Here is a 10210-nt window from a genome sequence, read left to right on the forward strand (position 1 = left end):
GCCTCTGTAGCTTGTTTTGTTTCGCCTTATAGTTACAGCTGCGGAAGGCGGAGCGCCGACCTGGTGACGCACTTCCGGCGGGAACGGGGCGTAGCTCCCAGCAGCTCCGGGGCGGGCCCTTGGGGAGGGGGCGGGACCCCGCCCTGCCCGGACCCCAACTGGGACACTACCGGTTCCGCCCCACCCCAAATCAGAGTCCAGACCGTGTAGTGGGGGTTCACAAAAGTTTATTGGGAGCCTTGCTGGGCCAGGAACTATTTTCGGGCATAGAGACAGTCCCGTGTGCAGGGCAGAGTGCTAAGGTAGGCCCTGGGCCTGGGTCACTGGCAGGTGTTGTAGATCTGGACCTGCAGATTGATGGCTTGCAGAACACCGCGCATCTTGGCCTCCAGCCCGTCCAGCTGGGCCGCCTTGCCCTCCAGCGCCCGCTCGTTCTCCTCGTAGGTGCCTTCCAGCTCTAAGAAAGGCAGGTCTTAGCTAAGGGGTCCCACTCCCACAGTCCCACATCTTGTGTCCGCCCACTCTGTTCCTCACCCTGCAACCGCTGCAGCTTGTCCTGAGCAGTCTGCAACAGTCCTCGAGCCTCATCCCGCAGTTGCTCTGCCCGGGCCTGTGCTGCCAGTACGCTCTGGCCCTTACGCTCCGCCAGCGCCCTCACCCTCTGGTATTGGTCACCCAAGGGGCCCTGTAGTAACTGTGGATATAGAAGGGTCAATGTAGTGGCCCAGCCGTGGCCCAGCCTCCATCCCCCAAGTCTTCCGGCTGCCTTGGCTCCAGCCTACCTTCTCGGCCTCCTGGGCGCGATTCTGGGCACTGCCTGCCGTTTCTTCGGCCCGAGAGGCTGCCAGGCTATTAGCTGCCCGTTTCAGTTTCAGAGATTCCAAGAGAGCATCCAGTTGCCGTGCCCGCTCTCCTGCAGAGCCTAGGGCCTGTTCTGTCCCTGACATCCTTTCCTGTACCTGCCATGAGTACGCCAGGGTTAAACGGATCCATGGAGCATGCCCGTAACCTGCCCCGAACTGATGCCCTAGGGAGGCCAAACCTGGTGCAGTGTCTGCTCTGTGTCCTGAGTGTCAACAGCTGCCCCCCGGATGGCACCCTGGGCAACACCCTGCGCTCTCCGGGCCTCCTCCAGTGCTGCCCGCACTGTCTCTGCTTTCTGTTTCTCACCTTCAGCCCGGGTCCTGGGGGAGAGGGGAATTCAGGGGCTGCAAGTATCAGGACAAGGACTCGGGGATGGGGGAAAGGGGTTGGCTCAGACCATGCCCGGCGTGCATCCTGCATTAGCTGCTCGGCCCGTCGCACATCCCCCACGGTGTGTGCCAGGATCGTGTCCACGTCTGCCAGGCTGCGGACCCGCTCGGCAATTGCCCCTGCCAGGTGCTGGATCTGCTCCGGTGAGGCTGGGATGGAGAGCTCGAGCACGCGTGTGGCTACCTTTTCAATGCTATCGGGGTCAGCCCCCTCCTCTGTGGGGACACAAGCAAGGGCTTAAGTATACAGACTCTTCAGCATGGGGATTCATTCTTGGGGTGTAGACTCAGACCACACACGGGAACACGGATTTGGCAACAGGCACAGAATTGGGGACCATACAAGGAACATACTCAGTGACACTGACTTGGGGGCCATAGATGGCCAAGGATTCAGGGGTCAGACATGGGGTCATAACTCAGGTCCACGTGTGGACCCAGGGAGAGACTCAAACACGGGGAAACAAGCATGTGGCCCGGGCCGCATGGGAGCTCACGGCTAAGGAAGTCCTTCACACTCTGGATCAGTTCCCGCAGCTCCTGATTGGCCTGTTCCACCTGTCCTCGGGTGGCATTGGCCTTGTCTCGGGCCGCCTGGGCCCGCTGCTGGGCCTCGCCAGCCTGCCGACGGGTCTCAGCCACCTGGCTGAGGATGTCATCACTTTGAGTCAGTGCCCGCTTCAGCTCTGCCTCCGTGTGCCGGGCCCGGCCCAGCGCCAGGTCCGCCATGGCTGCGGCACCCTTGCAGTTGAGGCCCCCGCAGCGGGGTTGCCCATCCTCATCCCGACAGCCAGCGCCCCCGCAAGGGCTTGTAGAGCAAGGTGCATCCCCTGGAGCCCCACATACCTGGCAAGCACAGAGCAAGTGAAGAGTCCATAGAAGGAACAGCCATACCCACCTGTCCCACCCCAGCCCGGCAGGCACCTCACCAATTCATTGATGCCAGTCAGGCTCAGAGTGTTGGTACGGGCAGCCAATTCGCCTAGGGCACGCTGGTTGGCTGCATGTTTGCGGTTGAAGTTTGCCCTCTGGGCACGCATCAGCCCCTCTGCCTTGTGCCGGGTGCGTGCTGAGTCGCTGACGAGACTGGGCACTGCCAGGGCCGAGGTATTGGCACGCTGTTCTGCCTCTGTGGACTGTCTGTAGGCCTGTCGGATGCTGTCATAGGCACCTAAGTTGGGCAGAGACAGATGGTCAGCTGGAGAGGACCACTGCTCTGCCGGCCTAGTTGGCCCACAACTCACCCAGGAAGTTCGAGTGCTTGAGCAAGTCCAGATGCTGGCTGAGCTGTCGCAGCGTGAGGTTCAGGGCAAGCCCGTCCCGCTCCAGCCCACTCAGTGCATGGTTGGCATTGAAGTTCTCATCCTGCACATCTGTCAGCGTCGTCTCTACCTGGGTCAGGTGTTCAGTGGCCTCCCCGATTTCACGCCTGCACCCATGGGGGAGGCATTATTTAGAGGGGCCTCCGCCCTGGTTCTTTAGCCCTCTGCCCCATCCCACCGTGTGTCCTGAGACCCATCCACACCGCAACTCCTCTGTGGCTGCCACAAGTTGTGCAATGGAGGCCGCTGAAGTGTTCCGGGAACCCACAATGCCCTGCACAGTGCCCAGCTTCTGCTGTATGCTCCAGAAGCTGCTCTCGAAGGCGCCCAGCACACCCGTCTGCTGCAGCTCCCGCGCCCGCTGCTCCAGGCGCCGTGTACGGGCAGCCAGATCCTGCACCACACGGTCCCAGTCTCCAAAGCAGGCATGGCAGGGGTGGCAGGCAGGAAAGACCCCCGAGAAGCCACGGGCACACTGGTCACAGCGCACGCCAGACACGCCCGGGCGGCAGCTGCAGTGGCCCGTGGTGCGGTGACACTGAGGTGAGTCTATCCCACGAGGGTCACAGTCACAGGCTGCAGGGAGGGCAAGCATCAGGCTGGGCTCCAGGGACGGATGTGTTGAGGGCTGCCCCCACCCCCACCGGCTCCTGCTGGGTCCCTCACCACGGCACTGCAGTCCGGGGTCTCCCCAGTACAGCTCCTGGCACTTAGAACAGGTCCGCCCGCCAAAGCCCACCCGGCAGTGGCACTGCCCTGTGAACTAGGATCAGAACAGGGCCGGGGTGGAGCTGCTGTCACAGCTACACCCTGGAGACCAACCTGAGGCTGGCAGCTGGTCCCACACACCCAGGGGTCCCTGAGAGGGTTTCAAACCTCATTGCAGGTGGGGCCTGTGGCCCAGTTTGGATGGCAAGCACAGGACTGGCAGCCATGACCACTGGTGAGGTTCCAGAAGTTGGGGGCACAGCGGTCACAGCTCAGACCTTGGACGTTGGGGAGGCATGGGCACTGACCACTGCTCGGGTCACAGTGACACCAGCTGGTGGACAGGCACTGCTGGGCATCTGTGCCCAACTGGTTGCACGTGCAGCCTATGCAGAGATGAGCACACACTCGTCAGGGAGCCCACGCAACGGGTTACCCCCCATCCCCCACAAGCAGCCCCACCACCCCACCACCACCACACTCACGGTGACAGCTCTGTCGGGCAGCCTGCCCATGGAAGCCGGGCTTGCAGTGGGCACAGTGTGGCCCCTCTGTGTTGTGTAAGCAGCGCAGGCATTGCCCCGTGTGGGGGTCACAGGCACCAGGATCCATGGGGTCAATGTTCCCACTACACTCACAGCGTTGGCATTGGCCGCCTGGTCTCAATGGGTCCCCAAAGTGTCCTGGAGCACAGGCGTCACACCGTGGCCCTGTCCAAAGTCAAGGATAAGGCGTGAGTGCTCAGCCCACTTGCCCTGTGTTGGTCCCACGCCCACTTGCTCCCCTCGTACCTGTATAGCCTGCCCGGCAGCGGCACACCACTTGCTGGGAGTAGCCGTCCAGGTGGCAAGAGGTAGCAAAGTGGCGCTGGCTCCCAGGGCCTTCAGGGCAAGGGCAGGGCCGACACTGGCCCCCGTAGGGCCGCTGTGGGTCGCCATAGAAGCCAGCCAAGCACCTGTGGGAGGGGCAGGGAAAGATGTGTCATCCCTGGGCAGCCTGCCCTCCCCGCCTCCCCACCCCCACTCACAGCTGCTCTGGCTCACCTTTCACAGTGCTCGCCCCCGGTGTGATCACGGCAGCCCAGGCAAGTGCCCATGTGGGCGTCACACTCATCCGCGTGCCCGTGGCAGACACACGGACGGCAGGCGGGGAAGCCCCACTGGCCATGCCGGCAGTGGTCGCAGCGGAGTCCAAAGGCGCCAGCTCGGCAGGGACATTGCCCACTGGTCCCTTCGCACAGGGTGCTGAGTGCTCCCTCGGGGCTGCACTGGCAGGCTGTGGGCAGGCAGGGCAGAGGCTAAGTCTGGGAAGGTTGTTGGAGGGCTGGCTGGGTGAGGTCAGGATGGGAAGGTCAGGGAATGGAAGGGAAGGATAAGTGTCTTGGGAATGAGAATATAGTGTCCAAAGGCGAATTGGAGGGAGGGGGGAGGATGAATAACAGAGTGGGGCCATGCAGGAAGGTACCTCGGCAGCCCATGGGGCCAAAGCCATAGTAGCCAGGGGCACAGCGGTCACAGCGACGCCCCACCACTCCAGGTTTGCACTGGCACTGCCCGCCATGGGAGTTGCACTCAGAACTCAGTGAGCCTTGGGGGTCACACTGACAGGCTGTGGGGGGAAGGGCCAGGTCAGGCTCAGTCCCCCCATCCCGTCTCACACCCCCACCCCCCTCTGTCCCCCCACCCCCCACTCCCCCCACCCCACACACACACAAACCATAAGTACTCACGGAGGGCACCGTTGTAGAGCAGAGCAGATGCACTGATGAGCAGGGGGGCGCAGGCATCAGAGGGTGGGGTCTTGCTGGGCGTCAGACCTTCCTCATGGCAGCGGTACCGTTCAAAGGTGGCACGGCGCTCCAGGGCAGCGGCATCACCCCCACTAAACATCTCCAGCACCAGGACCCGGGGCAGGAGCACCAGCTGGGGATGAGCCAGGAAGGGGGTGCTCTACATCACAGCACCTCCATGAGTCTACCCTCCTCCTCCTCCTCCTCCTCCTCTTCCGGCACACCCCTCCTACCCAACTCCCACCACAGGCCCCACATCCCAGACCCTGCCCCCTCAGTTGGTCTCAGCTCACAGAGTCAATGAGGAGGCCAGGTCCAGTGTAAGGGCTCCCAGGCTGGGAGCCTCCCCCTGCTCGCATCAGCTCCAAACGCAGCGTGTATGAGACGCCAAGCTCAAGGCAGACAGGACTGGGAAGCACAGTGTACCTGGGAGGAGGTGGGAGCCTGGTAGTAGTGGGTGTCACTCAGGGTCACTAGGCTTAACATCCTGGGCCTCTGCCACCCAAAGCTCAGCTCCCAACCCCTGGGCCGCAACAGAGACTAGGGCAGGGCTGAAATGGCTTTCCATAGAAAGCTGGGAAGTCTTACTGAGCATCTTGTATGGAATCAAACACCTGTACAGATCCATCTTGCTAGAAAGCAAGGTTCTGTACAACCTGGCAAACCCACAGCATTTCCACAGCACAGATGCTTGCCGTTAACACTGACCCCACCTGCATCACTAGCTCCTCATCCTCGAGACTGGACCGCACTCCAGCCTCCCGCTCCAGCAAGGCTTCTGCTCCATTACGCTATAGAGACAGCCTGGGCCAAGGTCACTGATGATTGCCATGTAGCCCAACCCAGTGATGACCTTTCTATTTTTATCTGGCTCCTGAATTCAGCTCCACGTAATAAAGGCAGTGTGTCTTCCATCTGGAGATGCTTTTTACACATAGTTTCTGGGACCCCAACCATCCCCCTACTTTCTCCCGGAGCCCCAGCTCTTCCTGTTCCGGCAGATGTTAACTCTGGAGGCCCCAGAGCCTGGTTCCAGACTTCCTTCCTTCCCATGGCCACTTCGCCTAGAATCGTCACTTTCGGAACCAGTCCCAAACGTCTACCTCCAACTTGACCCTTCCCAGTCATCTTGGACACAGAAATCTAACCACCCAATCACGGGCCTGCCCAACCATCACGTGAACTGCCCCTCTCACGACCCTGTCTCAATATCTTTATTCCCACTCACATCCAGAGGCTCAGGCCCCAAACCCGAGTGACTTCTCCACATTGTTTCCCTGCATGTCTCAGATGCCAGCTCTGCCCTTCACCAGAACCCTCTGGAACCTTCACCCTCCTCACCATCTCCACAACTACACCTCAGTCCAGCAATCCGCCCCCCCCCCTCCCCCTGCTCCTTGGGTGGACTGACAGCCTCGGGCAGATCTCCTGACTTCCCCTTGTTTGCCTTTAAGTCTACTCTCCACTCAGCAGCTACGAGGCTCTTTGTGGAACACAAGTCACAGTTGGGTGAATCTGCTTCATTATGTTATTCTGTTTCTGTATATGTTTAAATAGGTGAGATAAACAGTATGAAGATTTTTTAAAGATATTTTTAAAAACTTAGATACGAGTGTACAAGATGAAAGTTTAATAAAGAGACCTAAGGAATAAAAAGGAAAGCTGTCCTATGCGCATGGAAGACATATTCAGTGAAAATGTCAATTATACCCCAAACAATCTACTTTTCCATTCACTGAGGTGGAAAAACTAATGACCGACTTCGTTGGGAAAGGAATGAAACGTAAAACAGCCAGAGCAATATTGAAGAAAAAGAACAGGAGGCCAAGGGCGCCCAGGGAGCCAAGCACGCTGCACACCCACTGTAATCAAAACAGCCTGGTCCTGATTCAGTGACGACACACACCAGGGGACTAGCACTGAACTCAGAATCCAACCCAGCCATCCACGGACAACTGTAGATTTTCAACACTGATTTTCCACAAGGTTCCTTCAGTGGAGCAGAAACACTGGCTGTCCAATTGCACAGAAATGGAACAGGACTCCCACTTCATACCAGACACAAAAAATGAAAATTAAAAACATGCTCAGCAAGACTTCATTAAAAGTATGATCAAACTACTGCACTGTATACTATGTGAATTATATGCCAATAAAGTTTTTTAAAAAAAGACTTTGTTAAAAGAATAAATATATAAACTACAGTCTAGAGCTGGGGGGGGTGGATATTTGGAAACAACTGATCTGGGCGAGAGTTCAGTCTATAAAATCTATAGAAAACTGCGACAACCCAGCCCCTAAAAGACGAACAACCAGCCACAAAATGGGCAACAGGACATGAACAGAACCTTTACCAAATAAGGATATTCAGGCAGCTGGCAGACATATGAAAAATTACTGGTGACCAGTAACTATGAGAAAGATGAGCTTTCGCCTTACTCAGCTCAAAGGGCACTGAGGAGCAACAGCAAAACCATCACAAATATTGCTAAAGAGTGGGTGAAGGGCGACATCATGGTGTAAGACATGATAAAATAATAACTTATATTGATGAAAAATACAATTGTCCTCTAGTTCCTAAATGTTTCCTCCCCGCTCCCACTACCATGACTCGAATTCAACCTTGCAAGTTTGGCTAGACCAGAGGATGTACACTGGTACAGATAGGAGCTGAAATTCCAGGGAATCCAGGGCAGATGAGCCCTACAGGACCAGTGGTGTGAGTAGCGAAACAGAGAGGGTAGAAGGAGAGTGGGTAGGAAAGAGGGAACCGATTACAAGGAATTATATGTGACCTCCTCCCTGGGGGGACAGACAACAGAAAAGTGGGTGAAGGGAGACATCGGACAGGGCAAGATACAACAAAATAACAATTTATAAACTATCAAGGGCTCATGAGGGAGGGGGGAGCGGAGAGGGAGGGGAAAATGAGTACCTAATGCCGGGGGCTTAAGTGGAGAGGAAATGTTTTGAGAATGATGAGGGCAGTGAATGTACAAATGTGATTTACACAAGTGATATATGTATGGATTGTGATAAGAGTTGTATGAGCCCCTAATAAAATGATTAAAAACAACAACAACAAAAATCAAAAGGGCAGCCTTTACTCAAGGGCAAAGCTCTGAACACTCGGAAAGGAGGAGGGACGGAAACCCAAAAGACACAGGGAGGAAGTGGGGTAAGTGAGGGTGCATCGAGGAGATTCTCTTGGATCAGATGAAACAACATGTGCATGAATGATTGAATATAAACCAGATGGTCTGCACTGTAAATCTTCAGCCGATTCACAGTAACCTTGTAAACACGGTACGAATAGGAACTCACCGTTGCTGTGATGCCGAGCAGATCGCAGCACAGCATCCAGACCAAGAAAGATAAGGGGTGGGGGGGGGGGGGGGGGGGGGGGGGGGAGGGAGGAACTAGGGGGGGGGGATCGTGAGAGTCTACTTACAAAAAGTAGTCATGAGAAACCCAATGGATGACAATGATCAGAGCCCACTGTGCGCATGATCCCCACAGTCCAGAGCCGACAGCAGCCAACATTAACTACAACACAGGCAGAAGATTGGGCAGCAGGGAACACATTCATTAACTTCTTCAAATTACTCTCTGCCATGAAGTCGATGCTGACTCATAGCAACCCTATAGGACCGGGTGGAACTGCCCTGGTGAGCTTCCAAGGCTGTCATGCTTTATGGGAGCAGAAAGCCTCTTTCTCCCATGGAATGGCTAATGGTTTTGAACTACTGACTTTGCAGTTTACAGCCCAACATGTAAGTGACCAATGCACCACCAGGGCTCCTAGTATCAACATACTACCTACCATCAGTACATAAAGAGCTTGTCCACTGCCCATCTCTCAACATGGCAGAAGACTTGGAGGATTGCAGAGATTCTTAAGTTGGTTTAAAACCTACCCGGCTTGTTAGATCTAAACTCCAGCCTGCTCTGCCTTTCCTGGATTAAATCATTGTGGGGCGAGGAATCCATGACTCCACAGGGATGGCGACTTGCCTTCTGCCACCCAGCTAGTTTTCGTGTGAAAAGTTCGAAAGCCAGGTCTGCCTCTACCTTATTCAGAACACTCTCCCTTGTACTGTGCCATCTTCTGTGACTGTCGCCCAGATCCTAGACGGTTCCATCTCCCCTGGAAATAAGCATCTCCTGGAGAAAGAGCATGGTCCCCTCTCAAGGCACTGTGTGTGGTAGGGCACAGACTAGCCAAGGAGAGGAGAGAAACTCATTACGCTGGGGTTGTAGCATGTGAATGAAGACCTCCGGCAAAAATAGTTTCCATCCTGGTTCTCCTCCAGCCTCCTTCCCCCTAACCCAGCGGCAGCCCTAACACACGCCGCCGCCGCCACCGCCACCCAGCATTCTGGGAAGCTAAGGGCCTTCTGAATATGGGAAACCTTCACTCTTCCACCCTCTCTAAAGCCTCGCCTCAGGGAAGGGATTCCATGTTTAAGTTAAATTAATTCGAGCTGCTGTAACAAATGAATTCAAAATAGTGCATAATGACTCAAACTGATTAAGGTTTATTTTTCTCTCATATAAAGCCCCAGATGCCTTTTCCTGATGGGTGGGTGGCTGGACTCCAAGTGGTGATTAACCAATCCCTTTCATGAGGCCCTATCACCTTCAACAGAAGGCTTCCTGGGCTTCACAGGACGCTGGCCTGAAGCCTAGAGTTGAGTGCAGGAACGTTTTAGGGGCCAGGACTGGAAATGGCGGACATCATTTATTCTCACATCTCATTGGCCAGGACCATGTCTAACCTCAAGGGAGGCTGGGAAATGTAGTATGGAGACACTATCTTTTCATTCCATTCTACAGGAACTCTTTGAAGCCTCTGCCTGTGTGCCCAAGAAGACACAGAGATGGGCTTGTTGAACAGCTAGCCAGTCTCTGCCAACTTCTAGAGCAAGATTCAGTGAAGTTATGTAAAAGGCCAGATGGGAAATACTTTAGGCTTGGTGGGTTGCATGGACTCTGTTGCCATTGCAGTATGAGACCAGCCATCACCCAAACCAAGCCCTTTGCCATCAAAACCATCCCAACGGCTGGCAGCCCTGCAGAACAGAGGAAACCTCCCCACGGGGTTTTGAACACACCAACATGTTCAGAAGCAGACTGAC

General features: G+C 55.9%; 1 protein-coding gene across 2 annotated transcripts in view; it reads right to left on the reverse strand.

Annotated features, from left to right (window-relative positions):
- Positions 1–210: 210 nt before the first annotated feature.
- Positions 211–10210, reverse strand: part of LAMB2 (laminin subunit beta 2) — a 16132-nt gene continuing 6132 nt past the window's right edge. For both annotated transcript variants that reach the window (XM_045297431.1, XM_004715153.2), the window contains 17 exons: positions 5366–5498; positions 5013–5205; positions 4748–4891; positions 4327–4558; positions 4075–4238; positions 3769–3993; positions 3452–3669; positions 3242–3338; positions 2779–3151; positions 2498–2682; positions 2183–2424; positions 1751–2099; positions 1262–1469; positions 1043–1184; positions 783–959; positions 535–694; positions 211–457 (listed from right to left, as the gene is read on the reverse strand). In XM_045297431.1, the coding sequence (XP_045153366.1) occupies positions 321–457; positions 535–694; positions 783–959; positions 1043–1184; positions 1262–1469; positions 1751–2099; positions 2183–2424; positions 2498–2682; positions 2779–3151; positions 3242–3338; positions 3452–3669; positions 3769–3993; positions 4075–4238; positions 4327–4558; positions 4748–4891; positions 5013–5205; positions 5366–5498 (3379 nt within the window). In that variant the 3' untranslated portion in view covers positions 211–320. The remainder of the gene's footprint in view (positions 458–534; positions 695–782; positions 960–1042; positions 1185–1261; positions 1470–1750; positions 2100–2182; positions 2425–2497; positions 2683–2778; positions 3152–3241; positions 3339–3451; positions 3670–3768; positions 3994–4074; positions 4239–4326; positions 4559–4747; positions 4892–5012; positions 5206–5365; positions 5499–10210) is intronic.

This window comes from Echinops telfairi, unplaced genomic scaffold (genome assembly GCF_000313985.2).
Source record: "Echinops telfairi isolate 266 unplaced genomic scaffold, ASM31398v2 ScPeMD7_7420;HRSCAF=8458, whole genome shotgun sequence".
Lineage (NCBI taxonomy): Eukaryota > Metazoa > Chordata > Mammalia > Afrosoricida > Tenrecidae > Echinops > Echinops telfairi.